Source organism: Cyprinodon variegatus, unplaced genomic scaffold (assembly GCF_000732505.1).
Source record: "Cyprinodon variegatus isolate N-32 unplaced genomic scaffold, C_variegatus-1.0 Scaffold122, whole genome shotgun sequence".
NCBI classification, from domain to species: Eukaryota; Metazoa; Chordata; class Actinopteri; order Cyprinodontiformes; family Cyprinodontidae; genus Cyprinodon; species Cyprinodon variegatus.
Window position 1 is genome coordinate 1084775 of NW_015150575.1, and position 21904 is coordinate 1106678.

Consider the following 21904-nt stretch of genomic DNA (forward strand, 5'->3'; position numbering starts at 1 on the left):
GTTTTTAATTTTAGGACAATAAAGATAGTTGCTCAGTGCAGACACAAAACAGGCAGGCATAAGCAGAGCATAAAAATCCAGATTTTGAAAAATGACCTGTTGTGATATGACTGAGAAGATAAATGTTAGAAGTTGTGATTGAACAGTTAGTCTATCATATGTTGACAATTTTCTCTCCTCAGCATAACTCTTGCAGCACCATAATGTTTGCAGGGAATCATTCCAGCTTTGTTTAAATTCTGATGAGCCCTGCTGTTTGTCTTCTTTCAGCCTATACATAAAAACACATGCTGGAGCGTGTTTCTTTTGTCAGCAAACAATACAGCCAAGGTCAGATTTCAAGCCATTAGTCAGGCTTTCACTGCATGCATAAATCACTGTGGTGTATCAGTAATAAGGAAGTTTACCTGTTAAGAGGTCTTTTAATGGCTCTTTAGAAGTCATGTGAAGTGCCTCCGGCATATTCCTGTAATTTTTGGTCTTTTATTAACTCTCATTTTCTTCTTGAATGCTGCCATTTCGTCTGCATTAGCTAACCCTCTGCCTTTCTTCTCTAAATCTATGTGGATAGGAGAGCCATTACAGACATTTATTTAGACAGTTATATAACTATTATGAGCCCAATATTTTCTTACATGTCAGGATACTCCCCCTGATTTTATCTCATTTTTTTATTGAGCATATTGAATATATATAGACAGAAATAAGAGCTGTTTGATATATGCTTTAAATGATCTGTTTTTAGTTGACATAAAACCTTAAAACTTTGTCCCTCAGTAATGTCTTGGCGTTTTTCTAGTGGAAATCTTCATATGTTTATATTTCCCAGTGATTCATGCAAAGAGCCTCTAGATCTAAGGAAATACTACTCACAGTGCCATAAAGTGCAACCATAGAACAACATGTGCCATTCAGCATATAATATTAGTAATCAATTTTCCAGAACTCGGGCAATGAGCACCTTTATCTTTCTCTTGCCGTTTATGACTTTGGTTAATGATTAAGCAACGCCTTTATGTCCCCTAGGATGGAGGACATATCTGACCCCCTTGGTTAAGTTTTCTGAGGGTTGATCCAAGGAGTTGACCAATAGCTGGCAGTCAGTGTATGACCATGAGTATAAAGGTAGGCCGTTGACTAGTAGGCAGCTTCATGCACAAGAAATTCAACGCAGAAGAGGAGATCTTTTTAAATCCTGTCATTGTGTAGCTTTTGCTTCAATGCTCAAGGAACCCTGATTCTCAGATCTGCACCCATTATTTGATTGTTGGTTTTCTGAAGACAGCTGTTTTATTATTTTCACACTTGAACTCTAAGAATCTCCAGCATTTGCAATGGAGAGGCGGAAGTCAAACAAAGAGGGTCATGTCAACTCAGCTTTTGATTCCAACCATGATGAGCCTCCGATCTATGAAGAGACAGAATTGTCCAACGACGACCATCGGACGATCAGGCCCTCAGTAATCAGTGCTTTCGGTCATGATACTTTAGACCGAGTGCCCAACATTAACTTCTACCGTAACGCCGGCAGTGTGAGTGGTCACCGAGCTATCAGGCCATCCTTGCAGGAGCTCCATGATGTTTTTCAAAAGGTAAGTGCACATCTGTTCTCATGATGCCTGAGAACATTTTATCTGAATTCCTTTCTCCATGTCTTTTTTTCTTGTTGTCTTTTCCCCCTTGTCTCTGAAATCTCCTACTTTAAAACTATCTTACGATAAGAACAGGAAATTCAGTTCTGCTTCTGAGAGACAGCTATTCCAGCGAGTGAATGACGCTGCTTGAATCATAAAACTTTACCAAAGCATCTCTGTCTGTCAGTGGCTAACTCTTTATCTTTAACCTTGTAAAACTAAACCAGAAAGCAGATAAAATGTTATTTCTGGAACTGAACAGCATCAGCACACTTGACACACTTTATTTGTTTTTATTGCTGTTTATTTGAACCTATTGCCAAAGACATTAGGCCATGGTTCATTTAGGTTTATAGCTTTTGGACTAGATAATCGTTTGTGAATGGATACAAAAATGGTGGATCTTTACGGAGTGGCAGTTTTGGAACTTTGATGTTTAAGCTTTGTAAAAGACTGCTTGATTTAGTGTTATTTTAAGCAATCAAGCAACATCCAAATATATAGAGTTAAAGTCCAAGCCGTCTAAGAAATCTGACCGATAAAGTTACTTTGCATCATAAAAACACAGAGAACAGATGTTTATAGGGCTTTCTATATTGAGAGATGAGAGACTCAAGTTCATTTTTCCCAAATTTTCATTTTATCAAATTTTCTTCAATAGAATGGTCCAATCTCTGTGCCCGAAACGGTGACAGATGATGGCGAAAGGAGCGAAGATAGTGAAGGATTCCCTTCGGATGATCTGGAGTCTGCAGCTCCACTTGATGAAAAAAAAGGAGCAGTAAAGTTTGGTTGGATTAGGGGAGTTCTGGTAAGTTTGCTCCTGAATAGCTACTTCTGGATATTCCCATTAACATTTACATTTAAGAGTGTTTTATGTAGAATGCATTACTAACTTCAAAACCAGAGCCTTGGGCTAATTTACATTAGTTTGTGAATATATTTATGATTATTGGTTGGTAAGAGAAAATAAAATAGATATAATGTGGCTGAAATAAAAAAAAAATCTTAATCTATGTTAAATTGCTGCTTTATTTTGCAGGTAAGATGTATGTTAAACATCTGGGGTGTGATGCTTTTCATCCGCCTGTCATGGGTTTTTGGACAGGCAGGTTGGGGTGAGTGAAAAATTTATTTTATTTGGTCATTTGTATTCTTTACAAAATTTGGAAATACAATCAACATGTATTTTTCTATTTGCTGTTTCAAGCCAATGACCAGGTTAAAGCTTTTGCATTATTTGAGGAAATTCTCTCCGACCATTTTATATAATTCTGGCTTAATGCAAACTGTTTTATTACTCTCCATGTAAAAATCCTACGCATAAACAACAGTAAGAAAGTCGTGTTAATATTTATAGCTAAAGAAGGGGCCAAAAAATCCCATATGTCAAAACTACAGTTGGTTTTACTTTAAGTTGTCAATTTCCATTGCCATCTCTGAGTCCTATAGCAAAGGTCAAACATGTCTTCTAATCAGCAAACTTTATCAAACATGTGTGACTGATTGAGAGACAGATCGCTTTAAGAATGTATTTAAGGAGCTATTACTAGAAGCTCCAGCAGATCAAGGAGGCCATTTTTCAGATAACACACTGTTTTATTCTCAACTTACTGAACATATTGGATGGAGTGGAATTCACTCTAATATTTAAAGAAACCATGTTTACATTTCAGGTCTGGGAATCGTGGTCATTGCTCTCAGCTGTGTGGTGACCACCATCACAGCCCTCTCCATGTCTGCCATTTGCACCAACGGGATCGTTAGGGGAGGTAGGTCAGCGAATCGGCTGCTACATTTCATATTTAGAAAGGAACTCTGACGAGATAAGTGAGATTAGATATTGACTAACCTTCCATGCTGGTATTTTATTCATAGCATAACTACGGCAGCCAGCTTAAGCAAGTAAAACATTCTTTATATATGTATTCTATAAGATAACACACATTCTGTGACACAAAATGCTTCAGTGGGAGAATCAAATGAGTAGCAGGACAATGTTTGCTGATGAAGTAACAAAGGCTAGACACGGCACCTGAATGTCACCTTCTCCAATCTTATTCGCTTTTTTACAACCTTGCTCTCACATAAAAATCAATCAATCAGTAATGTGGTGATTAATCATCCACTACAGATATCGGTCTTGAGATGTACCTTTATATATAGAAAAATACAGCATGTGGTTCTGTTGCAGATAACCTCAGCGGACTGAACCTTTCACTAGGATAACTAAAATGTTTAAAATAAGTCAGCAACATAGAAAGCAAACATAAGACAAAAAGACTGCTGGTCATTTAAAACATTCCTGATCTTAAATATACAGTCCCAGCTGACAAAATGAAAATTAGGTTAATTGAATAATATTACAAACTATCCAATGTAAGCAATTGAATTCTGATTGAAATACCCTAACAGAGCAATTGTTGAAAAAGCTTTCTCCAAATTTGACACAAAATGCAACTTATGGGAAAAATGCATTCTTAACATAGTGACTATCCTTATGGTAAGCATCTTTAGCATTTAGAATAAAATATTTGCAAAGTTTACCTGCTGGAAACACTATATTAAGAGATAAGCTCTTGGCAGCATTCCTGAGATATCTAAGCTGTTTTCTCAGGAAAAAAATACCCTCTGATCAATGATATTGTTGGTTTTGTGTCCTGGCTGCAACCACTTTATTTAAAACATACTAGAGTCAGTCAGAGTTAGTCTTCAATTAAAATTGGCCAATGCCATGCTTGGTATGGACTGCCTGGAGACTTTCTCACAATCATCCATAATTGTATCACCACTTGTGTAAAGGATATTTCTAATTAAATACAAAGTTATCTTAATGATTTGAAGCATATTAAAGATGATGCAAACAGAAGTACTATATTCAAATTGTTTATTCCACTGCTGACAGAGCTGATGACTTAAGTACTTATTTAAATATCCAATTGCATCAGCTTAAAACTAACTTCACTTGTTTTTTTTGTTTTGTTTTTTTGTTTTGTTTCCTTTTTTGCTCCTTTTGAAGAATCAGATTGTTTCTTTTTCTGTTTCTATGAGTTTATTTTTTTTATCAGTATAATTGTATTTTTATTTTATTTTTTTTACTTCCCTTGTAGTATCATTTATTTCCACAATGGTTTTAAAACAACAACAACCAAAATTATTAATTCACCAAAACTAAAATGGAATCCTTTAAAATTACTTTTGCCATAACAGGAGGAGCTTACTACATGATATCTCGCAGTTTGGGGCCAGAGTTCGGAGGCTCGATTGGTCTCATTTTTGCCTTCGCCAATGCAGTGGCTGTGGCCATGTATGTGGTGGGCTTTGCAGAAACAGTGGTGGATTTACTCAAGGTGTGTAATGTTGCAATGAAGAGATGAGCAAAGTAAAACTTGACCGATTTCAAGATATCTGAATGTATTTATCTCATATTTGATGCACTTAGGAATATGCCCATCTGATGGTGGATGAGCTGAATGACATCAGGATCATTGGCTGCATTACGGTGCTGTTGCTCTTAGGCATATCTGTGGCTGGAATGGAATGGGAGGCAAAGGTGAGGCGGTAACAATTTGCTTCTTGATGGTTCGCTGGACCTTTTTTGTAAGAGATCCAAACTTAACTAAAAAAAAACACTTCTTTTTGACACAGGCACAAATCGTTCTACTTGTGATCTTGCTGGTGGCCATAGTGAATGTGTTTGTAGGAACAGCCCTTAACCCAACAGAAGACAAGAAGTCAAAGGGATTTTTTGGCTATCAAAGTAAGAACCTATCCTCTTTCCTAATCCCATTTTATCACAAAGATGTTATGAACTTATTACGAGTAGTATTAAACTAACTCTATCCTCTTTTTCACATATTTTTGTTAAACTTTTCTTGTTTGTTTTTCTCAAACAGCAAACATCTTTATGGAGAACTTTAGACCACATTTTAGGGATGGGGAAACATTTTTCTCAGTATTTGCTGTCTTCTTCCCTGCGGCAACCGGTATCTTGGCTGGAGCTAACATCTCTGGAGATTTGAGGGTAACCTTTAAATACAGACATTTCTTGCAGAAGTCAGTGTGTTTTAGATTTTCTCAAACTGACGTATACCATATGTTAATTTACAGGATGCCCAGGCTGCTATACCCAAAGGTACCTTGTTAGCCATCCTGATTACTGGTGTCACCTACCTCGCTGTGGCCCTTTGTGTCTGTAAGTGAGCTGCACTCTTCCATCCTTTCTCAAACAGTGCTTAAATGTTTCTTTATTTCTTTCAACAAACTGAGATTTATTTGATAAGATCACAAAACTTTTGCCCTGAAAATTTTCTAAGCAAGACATGTGTTTCCTTTTTTCATGGTCAGCTGGTACTGTCGTCCGAGATGCCACAGGAAACACAACCGACCTCATTATTCCCGGTACGTTTTGTAACGGCTCAGCAGTAGCGGCCTGTGAACTGGGCTATGATTTTACTTCCTGCGAAACAGAACCATGCAAGTTCGGCTTGATGAACAACTTCCAGGTATGGAAACCTTTCTAACATATTTGCTTAACTGTAATTAGTTTTATTAATGATTCCCTGAAAGTGAGCTTCTATCATTTTTAAAAATCTTTCTTTTTTTGTGTGTCTTCTAAAATCTAAAACAGCATTTTAGGCAAAAGCTTGATTTCAAGGAATTTATGCAAAGTTCCCCCCTGGGAACTACGGAGGGCCAAGAGGGGACAACATTAAGAAAAATGTCATAAACCTTCTAAAAGATGAAATTAAGCGACCAAACAATTATTACTTCAAAAATACACTAAAAAAACAACAACTTATAAGATTTAGTCAAAAAAATACATTGTAAGTATTTGCATGCAAATGATTTAGGTAAAGTCTAATGCTGCAATATCAAGTAACACTCGCTTGCCAATATCAAGTGAATTTTACTTAACATAAGACATAACAGTTGTAAAGAAATTAAGTAAAATTTACTTAATTACATCCAAGTTGTAAGTTGGATTTATTTAAACAAACTAAGAAAAGTGTTCTTGATTTTTACAGGCACAAAAAGCATTTTACTTAATATTTTAAGTAAATATTAAATCCCTGTAATATTTGCTGTTATGAAGTAATTGAGAAGATATTGATTATTTTCTTGTTTTTCAAATATTGATTTACTTTGCTGCATTATGTTACATTACTCACTAATATTAGGTAATCATTGCCAGTTTTCTTTTGACAAATGTTACCTAATAAATTTATCCAATAGTCTATACATTTAATATACATTAAACAGTTTCTTTTTCATTTTAAACAGTTTAACAAAGCATTATATACCATATTGTATTAAATTGCCCAATCTTTCATGGGCCAAACAGAAATTTGACGTCTAACTGGAATCCATCCATCCATTTTCTGTCAAAAGTGTAGCATAAAGTGGGAGGGTATGCCAAGTTCAGGGAATTTATCAGTCCCATTAGCAGCGAGCATTCTTTGGCAATACTGTAGCACCCTGCAAAATGACGGAAACAGAGCAGAAGCAGTCCTGCTGTGAGCTACAGTGTGCATGTGGTGTGCGTGCGATTCAAAATGCTACATTTTTAGAGTAAAGTTTATGTAGTATTTTGAGGTTTATGTGCATACTGCTATTAAACATTTAAATAGTATAAGGAAATGTAAGTAAAACTTACTCTTTCCACAAAATCCATGTATTACATAAAAAAAGGTTTAATTTTACTTCAGAAACTCTAGCTTTTACTGAAGCTTAAAAATACAGAGTAGAAATTATGACGAATACTCTAATAGTTTACTGCATCAAAAAGTAATTTTTTCAGTGTACATTTCATCATTATGTATTTTTAGTTGGCCAGTTTCTTAAGGAACAGTTGGCAACCCCAGCAGGGAATCTCACCTTTATCTGACTGGCAGGATGTTCTAAAGTATTATTACCATATTGGTTAGATATAGGGCTGCTCAGTGACGCAGTGGGTAGCACTGCCGCATTGCAGCAAGAAGGGTCTGGGTTTGATTCCCTGCCTGGGGGTCTATCTGCATGGAGTTTGTATGTTCTCCCTGTGCATGCATGGGTTTTCTCTGGGTACCCCGGCTTCCTCCCACAGTCCAAAAACATGACTGTTAGGTTAATTGGTTTCTCTAAATTCTCCTTAGGTGTGAGTGTGTGTGTGAATGGTTGTTTGACCTGTTTGTCTCTGTGTTGCCCTGCGATGGACTTCGACCTGTCCAGGGTGTAGCCCGCCTCTTGACCGTAGAAAGCTGGAGATAGGCACCAGCACCCCTTGCGACCTCATTTGAGATAAGCGTGATGGAAAAAATCCTCCATATAAAAAAATTGTTAATTCATCTTCATTGAGAACAAAAATGCTTTGTTCAACTATGACGCGCTCTAATTATCACCCTTGACTTAGGTTATGACCATGGTGTCTGGGTTCGGTCACCTCATCACTGCAGGAACCTTCTCAGCCACACTTTCATCTGCCCTGGCCTCTCTTGTTAGTGCTCCTAAAGTCTTCCAGGTAACAACTTTTTTCTTTGAGTTGCAAAAAAAAGGTAGTTCTGTTGCCATCAACATTTCTAATCAAAGTTCCGTCTCACCCCAGGCTCTGTGTAAAGACAACATCTACACAGCTCTGCATTTCTTTGCCAAAGGATACGGAAAGAACAACGAGCCAATCCCTGGCTACGTCCTCACATTTATTATCTCTGTGGCCTTTATTCTCATTGGTCAGTAAGGGGCTTGGGCATTACTTAAACATCTTAACATTCTCACACTGATGTTATACTACTGTCATTTTTTAGCACACCTGGTAAAACTGAAATCCCACTTGTAGTATTTTTCCTATTACTTGTAGATTACTCCTCTGATCATGCATTACAAGGAGGATGCAAAAGAAGCTCCAACATCTTGAAACTGATTAATAGAAAGCTCCAGTATATCTCGCTGTGAGATGATGTTCTTGCAATAAAAAAAAATATATTTTCTTTTACCTTTACCAGCAGGTGTGCTTATAAATGTGAAGATGGTTGCATTTTAACTTTTATGGATGCCTCGAGTTAAAAAAATGTTTTGTTACGCTGTTAAAGAAAGAAGATTTTTATTGAGCGCAACAAACTAGACAACCTCCACTGAATATTGTTTCAGTTTCTTAGATCATTCCTCTTAAAAAGACTAAGAAGGAATTGAAGTCTATTATCGTTTGAGATTCCCACAGATACTTTAAATCAGTAAAAACAAAAAAAAAAACATTTCATCTTATTGTTGTAGCGCTGGCTCTTAACTTAGCTAAATGTCTAAATCTCTTCTTCATATAATGTTGCCATTTATTCTGGGACTGAACATTAGCCAGTACCAAACACCTCAAATAGAGGCAGTTTTATTCCTTAATTACTGTATGATTATACTGGTGTACTCACTGTTTAATTCAAAAGCTCCTATACACATTTTTTTTAGATCTTTTTTTAAATTATTTTTACAGGTAATCTGAACACCATTGCTCCGATCATCTCAAACTTCTTCCTGGCGTCTTACGCTCTTATCAACTTCTCTTGCTTCCATGCTTCCTACGCCAAGTCTCCAGGTGAGTTTTATATGAAATTCTTTATTCAATATAATGACTATGAGTTTGTTTATACACATTTGGGGAATGGCGGCCTAGTGGTTAGGGCATAGGGCTTATGCCCTAACCTTGGTCCCCAAGGGGATGGGTTAAATCCAGAGAGTTCATTACGTTGCTCTGTACTTGTGACAGTTTAATGACAATAAAACACTTGGAAATTTTTTTTTACTATATTATTAATATATTGTTTACAGCTACTTTTAAGGAGAAGAACAAATAACCGAGTTTGAAATCCTTTGTCATGCTTTTCCTAGGCTGGAGACCTGCATATAAATACTACAACATGTGGCTCTCACTGCTGGGAGCCCTGCTCTGTTGCGTGGTCATGTTTGTCATCAACTGGTGGGCTGCTCTTCTCACATACGCCATTGAAATTCTGCTCTACGTTTACGTCACAGTCAAGAAACCAGGTGAACATGTTTGTAGGCTGAAAAGCTCTTCAGGGATCATTTAAATATCAGTAGAACTAACCTCTAATGAACCCACTCTGCAGAGGTGAACTGGGGATCGTCCACACAGGCGGTGACTTTTGTTAGTGCCGTCAGCAACTCTTTATCTCTAACCGGTGTGGAAGATCATGTCAAGAACTTCAGGTAAAAATATGCAGCACCTTTACTCCATTTACACTCACTGGTTGCCAGAAGTGGGTAGAGTAGAAAACTACTTTATCATATTTTTTTGCTGAAGTAAGAGTAAAAAGTATTTGCTAAAAAGGATACCCAAGTACTAAGTAACTAATCAGAACATTTGATGTTTAAAATGATGTAATAAAGATTGACTAAAATGTAAAGTTATGTGTTCTGGTATTTTATAGACTATAATACAATTAAAACAGATAATGTAACTGAGAAAACATATGAAACCAGTAGCTCCAGTGAAAATATTTGCTCCTTACTCTGATTGAGTTGACCTTTAGATTTCATGGAAGGTTCAATTTAGCTTGTTTGCGAAAGAAAAAAAAAAAAAAAAAAAAACGATAATTTTGAAATAAACATTAGCTTTGTCTTTTTGGAGCATTTTCCATTTTAAAACAAGCATGTTTGTTGTTCAGTTAAGTTATTCACGACAGAGTAGCAAACATTTTACTCAAGTAAGAGCTGCAATATTTTATAAATATACAAATCAGCTAAAGGTAAAATCTATGGCTCAGTGAAACTACTCCTAAAAGTACATTTTTGTCAAAAAGTTACTCCACTAACTGTAACATAGTAAATGTAACTAATTACTAACCACCTCTGCTGGCTGCTATATTAGGTACAGTTGTTATTATGAAGCTGGACCCCTTTTAGCAGTGAGGGCGACTCTGATTGTATGGAAGAGCTGTTACTCACCAGCAGCCAGAGGATCTCATATACATGTTGAATTCTCATTTAGAGCATCTTGATGCCACTGTTAAAAAGAATATTGATCAGATCAGGCAATGTTATTTGAATCTATTAGGGCAGGGGTCTTAAATGTTTTCCAGGCCAAGGACCCCTAAACTGATGGCGAGATGGAGCGGGGACCCCCTAATTATAAATATATTGCATGAAACTGTGTTATATCAAACTGGTCCTATAGTCACTCTATTACCGAAGGTGTCATATAACGAAAGTAATTTCTCCCTGGGATTATTAAAGTATTTCTCAATCTGATTCATGGTTGATGGGACAGGTGTTGTGAATAAAACGGCGCCCAGCTTGAAAGAGCTCCTGTGTGTCGCTGAATGTGTGTATTGATGACTGAAAGACATCTTCTGCCTCCATTTATCTGTTTACTACGGTATATATATAAAAAAAAGTCTAATCAACCAAAACTTTTGCGAATACCTCCATGGATTCCCTAGGGGTTGCAGACTCCCTGTTAAAGACCTCCGTATTAGGGTCTAATATCGGGCCACCAAGGTGAACTTTTTGTTCCTCTTTGTTTTATGTGCTTTTCCTGCAGAAATCATATTCCTCATACTTTGTAACAAAGGGCTATCCGAGCTATTTTTAGCTCCGATAGCCAGATAGACATTTAACAAAGCAATGTCCTTCACAAAACGACTTCTCACACTAGATGTGTATATCAACATTGATTAGTTATGTTTGTGAATAAACGTGCTGATTTACTTAGCAGGTAAAGAGACATCATGGTTATCTGGAGAATAATAATGACACAGCTTTTGTTCTTACTCAGGCCTCAGATCTTGGCTCTAACTGGATCAGCACGGGCCAGACCTGCTCTCCTAGATCTGGCTCACTCCATGACCAAGAATTATGGACTCTGTATCACCTGTGAAGTTTTGATGGTAGGTTTTTATTGCAGTCTCTTATTTACCAAAGCCTATAAAAAGCATTAGTGCTGACTTCACACAACTAATAGAACATCGAACAGTTACAGAGTAAAGAAATCTATTAACTTAGGAAACTAAAGTTTTGTCTTTTTTTTTTTCCAACTCTGTTTCTTACTTTTTAAGGGTCCAAGATCAGAGGTCCTACCAGAGATGAACGCTGGGATGGAAAAGAACCAGCTGTGGCTCAATAAGAAAAAACGCAAAGCCTTTTATGCCGCTGTGGCCTGCGAAAATTTCCGGGAAGGTGCAGAGACTCTGCTGCAGGTCAGTGTGGACGTCATCTACATATGAAAATGAAGGAAAACGAAAACAAGTGACACAAATTTTCCACTACAATAATATGCAACCTGTGGGATCATATAACAGGAATGTGGCAGATGTGCAGAAGTGTGTATCCCTGTTTTTACTGCCCGAGCATTACTTTGTAATGACCTGCCTCGAGAAACTTGTCAGGACATTGAAGAAACAGGTAGAAGAGGAGGGAGTTAATGAGACATTCTTATGGCTCTAACTATCACGCTCTGGAGATAAGGCCACTGTTCATTGTCAGGATTGCTCTCTTCAAACAGCACAGAAGATTAAAGGCTATAATTGATTAACGCTGCACTGAATAAGTCCCTGCAGACAGAGACTTATCTTCTCTGGTCATAACTTCTAGCTGTAAAACAGAGACTTGGTCTTCTCATATAAAGAACATTTTGAATATTTGGAAATAGTTTTAAGTTCATCAGACCTCCTTATCTTATAACAAGGTGTCTGTGTCCTGAGCTTAGGTTTTACAAAAGTTTTTGTTTCTCTCGCAGGCTGCTGGTCTTGGCCGCCTGAAGCCCAACACATTAATGATTGGCTTTAAGAGAGACTGGAGGACTGCAGAAGCAGAAGCAGTGCAGGGTTATGTGGGGATACTACAGTAAGTATCCCAAATAAACAAGCAAAGAATGTGAAATCACCCTCAGCAGTTTCAAATACCCAAAAGATCAACATGATAATCTGATGAACTGCTTCTCTTTATGGCAGCGATGCATTTGATTTTGAGTATGGGACAGCGGTGCTAAGGATGGAACAGGGAATGGACATATCACATATCGTTGAGGAAGAAGGTCAGTATAAGGAAGCTGTGTGTTTCATAATCCACACTTTCCTTCACCGATATTTTATCATCTACATGTATAAATAAATTTTGGTCTATAGGTCAGATTACTGCAATAATGGGACTTTTTTAATTGCTTAAACAACATTGTAGTAGCAACATAGGTTGAGTATACCTACCAAGATGATAGTTGTTTACGTGCTTAATACAGTGAGGGCTTATATTTATTTGAAGTGCAGGTCAACCCGGAAGAAATAATTTTTTCAACTTTACTTATGAGATTAATGGGGAAAAATAGCAGAAAGGTTGAGAAAGAAACTAAAATGTTTTTACGCCTCACACAAAACAAAGTTTACCCATATATGATGGAAAGACACTGAAAAACTAAAATAATGAATGGAAATGTTTTTTTAGATAAGCGTAAACATTTTGTTATGGGGATTTTCTGTCCCTTAGGATTAAAATGTTTTATTGGACCACAGAGAGTGTAGATTTCTGTTTAAGTACGAATAAAAATAGAAAATAAAATAAAGAAAAAAGTAAAAACAAAAAAAATCTTTAAAATCTTGTTTATCTTTTTTGTACGGTAATCATTTTTTGACTTGAATCTTGTGTCTTGTTTTTTTTTTATATCTTTGAATAAATAATCTGATACGAACTTTGGTCAGAGAACTTTGATTTGTCGATTACAGAACATTTATATCGGTTTGTTCCAGAGAAAACAACAACTTGCAATCATGCCATAAAACAATATCAGATGATACATTTCTCTTTGTGTATTCCCGATTTCCAACTACCAGGTCAATCACTGTCTTAAAAGAAGTTCCAATAATTCAGTCTTCAAAGTATTATAAAAAAAATTATCTTTTTGTTTTCATGGAAAACAGTGAAGACTCTGATAAATATGAACTTTGAATCCTGTAAAATGTTTTTACAAAGCTCTTCATTTTAGCTGACCCAATGCAGCTTCTCTCCAAATCACGCCACTACCACTCATCAATCAGATCAGACACACCTGTTCCCTTTTCACTTTCTTAGAAAGGAAAACGGGGGTGTTCTATTGGAACTTGTGAAAATCATGGAAACATCTGATTTCCTCCCCTTTGGCTCCTTTGAATTGAGAAATTGCATCGTTCCCTGAATAAGATTGTAACCTTAGCAGTGACACGCAGCAGGAGACATAAAAATCCTGCAAGTACAGTATTTCTGACTGAACCTAATAAGAATAGGGAAAAAAAACATACGGTAGTTTAAATGGGACAGATAAATGCAGGAGGTGCAACATTTATACAAATATTCCTCATTCCTTTTCTTGCTCTCCTTAATAATTCTTAATTACACTAAAGTTTTATTTGGTTATGTTTCAGAGGAAATGCTGAGAGCAGCTAAGGAGCAACATGCCTTGGATGATGAGATGATGCCAAATGGAGGAAAAGCCAAGGGACTCTTCAGAAAGTCCAGGAAGTCATCTCAGCAAGTACTCACAACCAGAGGTATCTACCCGCTGTAGTAGATGGCAATAATAGAGTCTCTGATAGCCCTTAATCCATGCCCTGACGCATAAAAAATAATCTGTGGATAACTCCTAAATGTGTAAAAACCCTCCTCCATTCATTTGCTTCAAATCAAGGGATAAAATAATATATATCTAACAAATGAAGTCAATGGCTCACGTCTTTTTTCTGTGGAACTTTTTTCCCTCACTCCCGTTGAGGTGTAATTGAATCAGCTGCTCCAACTAAAGACGTTGCTGTGGGTGTAATCCGATAATATGCTCCCATTTGTTCCACTTTGAGAAGCATCTTTTAAAAGGAAACTTTAAAACCAGATAGAAGTGGGTCCATGCAGCCTCCCACTCTATCAATCTATGTCTCTGCATCACACTGCACCACCAGTGTTCTCCATTCTGGCAAGACTGTAAAGCTCATTAGTATACAGTCTTCATCCTCCTGAGAAATGTCTGTACTTGTCTGTTAATGATCAGTCTGCCTCAAATGCCCCACTGTTCCCTTTTAAATCACCTCTCCGTGTACCCTTACATATATACTGAGCCTATTTTTCTGTCTGTTCTGTCTTTCTCTCTAACAGTGTCGGTATGTGGGCCCCCTCCACCGCAGGTCGCCAAAATGAACGAGAGGCTGATAGAGGCTAGTCGTCATTTTAAGAAGAAACAGCCTAAAGGCACCACTGATGTGTGGTGGCTGTTTGATGATGGAGGTAGGTGTTACTACCCAGGGAAAGCGTTCGGACTGGCAAGCTACATGTCTCACTGAGTGAGACGGATTCATCGGCACTGACAAATGAATAATAAGTTAATTTGTTCTTGAATTATTGAGGCAAGTGAGAGCCTTTGCCAATGGAACAAGACAATTTTACATTAATAATAAGAAAAAAACAATTGCATTATCTTATTTCAAGTGCATTTTATCTACTTCTCTTATTATAAGAGTAAAAATATCCATTCCATTGGCAATCTTATTTACTCAAATTAAGGGTAAATACACATGATTGAAGAAATGTTGACTTATATTTAGATATTTTTTGCAGTGCATATCTTTTCTGAATACTGAAACAGAAAGACAGAAAGAATCAGATTTAGTTGATAAAATGTAACTAAAAACAAGGTGGGGAAAATGTTCAGTCCAAAAAGAGCTATCAATTATTACCATAACTACCAGATGTAAATTGTCAATTTAACATTTGAGGCTCGCTCTGATGGCAGGAGATAGAAATAAAAAACATTTAGATACTTTGGTTTTAGCAGTTTTGGCTTTTTTATCCTTCATCTTTTTGCAGGTTTAGCCAAATTTCAATTAAATGTCAGGCAGACAACCATCATTCTTTTCGCACATGTTTAGTGCTGTGGAATAGGGGGAGTGCTAAGTGAAATAAATAGGATTTTTAACCAAATATGCTTGAAAAGCTAAATATATTCTAAATGTTAATGTACGATTTTAAAAATACTTCATGGATAGATCGATCGACAGATATTATTACAAGGATGTAAATTGAATTAGCCACAGTAATATCTCAGTACTTACAATACAAGCAAACCATGTCGAGCTCTTGCTCTAATATAGCTATTCTTCAAAAAATGCAGTAAATGCTTTAGAAACATTTACTTAGGCAGAGGCCGGGAAGCAGAAAGAGACGAAACACAGCAAACAAAGAAAGACCACATCCTGTTGCAGTGCAATTTTAAGGGCCTTGATAGTAAGGTCTAAAGACCTTAATGTTGAGATAAGAAGTATACAAAGTCTGAGAAGCACTACTAACGTGTGTAATCAGATGTATTGTGCTGATATTGTATATATATACAAGGTGTTATTATATTTTTATATATTTTCTGATTAAAATAAGCATAGATGCAGTGGGACTAATCCTCAGCATGCTTCAAATATATTGGATACATTTGAAGTCTGATCAATTTGGCATATCCTTATCAATAATTTAAATATTTTTCAAACTATATTTATTTTTCATTATCTCAGCTTTGGTATTATATATGTGTTGATAAGAAACACAATGCTGGGAATTGTTTACATACTGTGCCAAGGCATAAGGAGAAGGGAAGGTTCCTACGAAACAGGAAATGAGATTCACCCTTTGTCCCTTTTTATTGGAGATAAACAGATATAATAGGACATCAAGATAACAAAAAGAACTTTAGCTATGTTTTATTGTCCAAAAGATATAGGTCAGTATGGATAGACAAAGAGGACAAATGTCACAAGGTTGAACAATTATTACATTTTTAAAACAATCAACTTATATTTCATTCTCCCAGGTCTCACACTGCTGCTCCCATACATCCTCAGCACCAGGAAGAAGTGGAAAGACTCCAAATTAAGGATCTTCATTGCAGGGCAGCCTGGACGCACTGAAATAGACAAGCAGGAGTGAGTGAACAAATTAATGTTCCAGTATCAGTAGCAGTGACTTCTCACAACAACATTAAGATACATAAAAATATCTTCATGCAATTAAACTAAGCTTAAAATCTTACATCATTATCTCACAGAATGAGGTCCCTGTTGCACCAGTTCCGAATTAAATGCAGCGACATCACCGTCATTGATGATATCAACGTTAGACCCAGGGATGACAGGTAAATGCTCTCCATCAGTTTTGGATGGTGCAACAGTTACGGTGAAGGTAGTAATCAGTAAGTAATCCATATATATAAGTCAGCTCATCCTCTCATCTGTCATCCATCCAGCTTAAAGAAACTAGAAGACATGATTGAGCCTTTCCGTCTACATGAGGGGTCCAAAGGCAGGGATCAGGCGCAGGGAATGCAAAAGGAGTATCCCTGGAAAATCACTGATGCGGAGCTCAGCAGTTTTGAAGAGAAGGTGGGGAAAAAAATGATTTGATTTTTTTATTGTAATTCAATTGATTTTTATTAATTAAATAAAAATATCATACTCTTTTACAGACAAACCTCCAAGTACGCCTAAACGAACTCCTTCAGGAACACTCCAAATTGGCCAATCTGATCGTTGTGTAAGTATAAGCAGCAGATGTCCAGATTCTATTCAATGACTATGCTTTATCCAATGACGGAAAGTAGATTTTCTTATTTAATGTTTTATTTTTTCTATATGGTTAACCCTCTGCAGGAGCATGCCCATTGCTAGAAAGGGATCCATCTCTGATTTCCTCTACATGGCCTGGTTGGACATCTTGACAAAGGACCTTCCACCCACACTGCTCATCCGAGGCAACCACAAGAGCGTTCTTACCTTCTACTCTTGAGCATCTCAAAGGCCAAACACCAAAGAACAATGTAGCTGGAAGGGGCATCACAAAGACATTACTTTGAACTATGTTTATAAAGGGTACAGTGATATTAGTGAGACAGTCTTCCAGACCACATCAGTCATGTGTTCATACTCTGATTATCAATTTAAGAAAAACAATTTAAAAACATGCAAGATAATAACCATGAATTATAGAGGGTTAAGAGTGTGAACTTTGGTTAAAATGACGGTTATATGAACTGCTTCATGAAGAATTGAAGCAGTTTCCGGTTCATCATCGTTATCTGTTAGGTTTAAGGCTGCTGTTTGACTATTTAGCATAACATCAATGTGAGCTTAATAAGAAATTTTGCAGTTTTCCATTTCAGTCCAGAGAGAGAACCAGCGGGCACATGACGCTGCTGGCGTAGTTAGAGTGACTGTAATATAAATGTAAATAAAACACTGGAGTAGACGTTTTTTAAGTCAAAAAGCTTAATAAATCATTACCAATAGGTTTTGATACTGGGTAAGTTAATAATAGTACTTTGTTCACTGCAGTTATACTTGTTTAATTCTTTTTGTACACATTCTTTAATTCTAAAATGCAGTAAAAACACCATATAGCATATTGTTTACTTATTCCACCCAATGCTGCTTCAATGTCTTCATTTCACTACCACAAAACACATTTTCGTTTGAAGAAAATTAAGTTACTCAAATTGCTATTGAATATTTTTACTTATTCATTTGTGATTATATGTAAATAAATTGGATTATTTGAAATAAAAAAGTGTTAAACATTTTTTTTGTATTGTTGTTCTTGCACATTAGTAGTAGATTAACACTGACAGGTAAGGAATAAGGATATAGGAATGCTATTGTAGGGTTAGGATATTTGATAATAAGCTTTGAACATCACAGTGCACCAATCATTCCATAATCTGAAAATGAGTATAAAAAAAGTAACACTGCATATTACCCTGAACAATGTGGTTTTAGCGAAATAAGTGAGTTATCGTGTTCAGGAAAAAAAAAAAAGAATGATGAAATTTAAAAAGATACAAAGATGTTGATAAAGGGCCAATACATGAAAAGGAAATTATGGCAGCAGCTACTAATGGGTTAAAGATTACATTTGAAAATTGTTTTTATTCTACATTAAATCTGACTGATTTTAAGTTGTATACAGCTTTATTGGCAACTTACATTGACACATAAAAGGAGATTTGGCATTGTAAAATCAAACATTGTTAAATGCAACAATATAAAGCCGAAAATTGAAAAGTAAAACATTAAATAATTAAACATTCAGCTATTGGAATATCAATCATTTTCAGTGAAATTAAATGTGACTGCAAAAGGAAATAGTGAAGATAGTAAAAATGTATATATATATACACACATATATATATATACGTTTCCAGTCGCTATCTTACAGACTTTCTGCGTTCTTTTGACGTTGGGGGCGGGGCTAAACTGAAGACGCATTTAGGGACCTCAGGTTCTTTACCATGTTCTTACTGTAGGAGGAGTTGTCTGCCGACAAGATGTGGGTTGAAACCAGGTGTACTACACGGAAGCTATTAGCAAACCAATTATGAAAAGGTTCAAGGACATTCAGCGATGCTTATCGGTGTTTGAAGCTTCTCCACGTTTTTCTGAAAAACAGTTTCACACGCAGATGTGCTCTAAAAACAAAGGCAAGGACGATGGCAAACACTGCTAGCTAGCTTTGCTAGTCTATCAAACATCTTGTAACTGACTGCTTTGGTTTCTGTGTTGTGTTGTATTACACATTGTGTTGACAGTGTATGATCCCGAGATCTCCTGTTTGATTCTAGTATGATATTCAGATAAATCAGGGTCATAAACGATATATACTAAGCAGTTTGGTGTTTACAGCTTTAATTATCGCGAGAACATGAAAAAGCGTCATAATAACTATAGCCGTGATAGTTACGAGTTTATTCGTTTCAGTTATAAAAGCGGCTTTCTAAAACAAAAAAAATTGTTTATCAGCTCAGTTTGGAGGGTGATGGGGTTAAATAATTACGATCTTATGTTGTTAAATCGTGTTTTCATACGTCATCGTTTCTTCTTCTTCTAAGGTTTTATGGCGGTTGGCAAATTAGTTAAAGTGCATTACCGCCACCAACTGATAAGGAGTTAAACAGGAAACAAGACTCATCCCCAGAAAAAAATTAAAATAAATTAATATTTTTCCGAACTGTAATTTAATCCAACATACTAAATAATCAAATTCGTTCTAATAATTTCTTATTTATCTGTAAGTAATCTGATGGTCCTTCTCGTTTTCCCATCAATTTCTCAGTTTAAATCTTTAACTTCAAGATACTTTTCTGCAGCTTTCACTACTATTTAGATTTTTTCTGTTTTCTTTGTCGTCTGAACACTACATTTGATCACTCATACCATGAAAAGAACAAAATCTGTTTTATAATGAATGAATCTTCTGCAATTTTGGGACATTGCTCCAGAGGTTTTGAACTTGACATTTGCTTAACTGTTGGTTTTGATCTTTCTGACTAGGATGGGATTCTTTTTTGTAGCTTCAGCATAAGTTATTCCGAGCTCTAATTTTGCTTTTCTTATCTCTTCAGATCTTTAACTCAATTCACACCCTTGATATGCAGCAGTATGTTCTCCACCACAGTTGCAGAATTTAATCTTTACTTCTTTCCCACATTTTCCATATTGATGCTCTCCAGCACAGCTTCCACATCATCATTTGCCCTTACATACTGCTGCTATATGTCTGAATTTTTGGCATTTGAAGCATCTCAGAGGTGGAGGATTGTACATTTTGACATTGTAGCTAATGAAATTGTATGGCTTTGCCTTGTTGAGCGCTGTCTCTGCAGTTTATTAACAAGTCTGCACTATACATATACAGGGTTTTGGCAAATCGGACTTCTCCTACAAGTTTATAGATTTTGTTAACTGAACCGGATTCCAATCTGTAAAATAGTCTGCCTGATTGCCTAGTTTGAATATTACTGTGTAATCATTTTGTTTTATATTTCTAATTTCTAGATGGTTCATCACTTGACTGTTCTGAACTTGATTCCCCTTCAATTGATTTTCATTTTCACTATTTCCTTCTTCCATCCCACAAGAATCGCTTCCTGTTTCCTCGCTACTAACGACTCAAGACATTTTTCCACAAGCAACTTAGAAACACACGGGATGCACATCCGACTAGGCCAAAAACACATGGAATCATTTTTCGTTTCAATAAAATTATCGGGGAATAAAAAAAAAAAACATGGAATCGGCCAAGGATGGGGTCTTAAAGGAATATTGGGAAATGAAGGAAAATTTAAAGGATATTCACAGATTAAGGAAAGCAGTATTTATCTACAGAATACAAGATTAAAGAAAATAGAATTTGATGTAAGGTAATGTTGCTTAACACTCATGTACAGTAGGTGGCGGTATGCACCTTAAACTTTCTTGCGACTAAGAAGGAAACCGGAAGCGTGAGTGAACTGTTTCCTCTGCGCGGGAAAAGCGAGTCCGCCAAAGACTAGAGAAGCTCGTTAAAAATATATGAGAGTGCTAGTTGCGAACTTTATTGCAAATAAATTAATTAATTAATTTTAGTTGAATAATTTCGGGAGTTTTTATAAACTGTGTACACGTTCCCATCATGCCGGTCCTGGATGTTACAGATGCTTCTGCAGTTTCTCCATCCAAGAGAGCAAAGACAGAATCCACGCCTGAAGAAAAACATGTGCTTAGATTTTCTAAATTATCGGAGCATGCCACAGCTCCTACACGGGGTTCTGCAAAAGCAGCTGGATATGACCTCTACAGGTTAGTTACAACATGTGCCCTGCTTTGGAAATGGCTGTTTATATTCCAACCACGTTGTTTTATTTCTAAAGCTCCTTGAATTTAACAGAAATTTCACTTTGTGCATGTTCTGCACACAGAGGGTGCACAGTTAAGCTGAAAGCATAGCTTTAGATGAAAAGCTCTGCTCTGCTGTATGCAAGATAAACTGATGCAATGCCTCTGTATGATAACCAATTTCTCCTCTTTTGCCACAACAGTGCTTATGATTACTCCATCGGTCCTCTGGATAAGGCGATAGTAAAGACAGACATTCAGATTGCTGTTCCCCATGGACATTATGGTAGAGTTGGTGAGTTTGCAAGCTGCTGATTGTGCTTCTCAATTTCACTTCCTGTTAAGCTCGTGCAAATTTAAATGTAAGTATTTCTTTTTCAGCACCAAGATCTGGCTTGGCAGCTAAACACTTTATCGATGTTGGCGGTAAGTCTGGGTAGAAACCTCTGCTTCCTCTGTTGATCATCTAAATCAAGCAGTGTTGTGCACGTTACTTTGAAAAAGTAATTATTTATAGTTACTAGTTACTTCTCCCAAAAAGTAACTGAGTTACAAACTGAGATACTCCACAATAAAAGTAACTAGTTACTAGTAAAAGTAACTATTGCGTTACTTTTGCGTTTCTCGCCCCCGTAACCCTCACCA

At 36.5% G+C, this 21904-nt stretch overlaps 2 protein-coding genes across 3 annotated transcripts in view; both read left to right on the forward strand.

Annotated features, from left to right (window-relative positions):
• Nucleotides 1–645: 645 nt before the first annotated feature.
• Nucleotides 646–18094, forward strand: slc12a1 (solute carrier family 12 (sodium/potassium/chloride transporter), member 1). The gene is made up of 26 exons (XM_015375593.1): nt 646–1592; nt 2296–2445; nt 2677–2752; nt 3311–3406; nt 4845–4984; nt 5077–5187; nt 5283–5394; nt 5531–5658; nt 5745–5829; nt 5982–6139; nt 8026–8133; nt 8218–8341; nt 9094–9195; nt 9489–9644; nt 9728–9827; nt 11395–11506; nt 11675–11815; nt 12355–12461; nt 12569–12651; nt 14009–14134; nt 14730–14858; nt 16429–16540; nt 16663–16749; nt 16861–16996; nt 17080–17147; nt 17264–18094. Exons 1-26 carry the CDS (start codon nt 1335–1337, stop codon nt 17397–17399), a joined length of 3141 nt encoding a protein of 1046 aa, XP_015231079.1. The 5' UTR covers nt 646–1334; the 3' UTR covers nt 17400–18094.
• An 804-nt stretch (nt 18095–18898) lies between these two features.
• dut (deoxyuridine triphosphatase) overlaps nt 18899–21904 on the forward strand; it is a 10346-nt gene continuing 7340 nt past the window's right edge. Inside the window, exons 1-4 of one of the 2 annotated variants that reach the window (XM_015375614.1) lie at nt 18899–19086; nt 21079–21223; nt 21463–21554; nt 21641–21685. In XM_015375614.1, coding sequence (XP_015231100.1) covers nt 18984–19086; nt 21079–21223; nt 21463–21554; nt 21641–21685 — 385 coding nt within the window. In that variant the 5' untranslated portion in view covers nt 18899–18983. Of the gene's footprint in view, nt 19087–20895; nt 21224–21462; nt 21555–21640; nt 21686–21904 lie in introns of those variants that run through there. The other variant, XM_015375615.1, reaches the window with a different exon arrangement.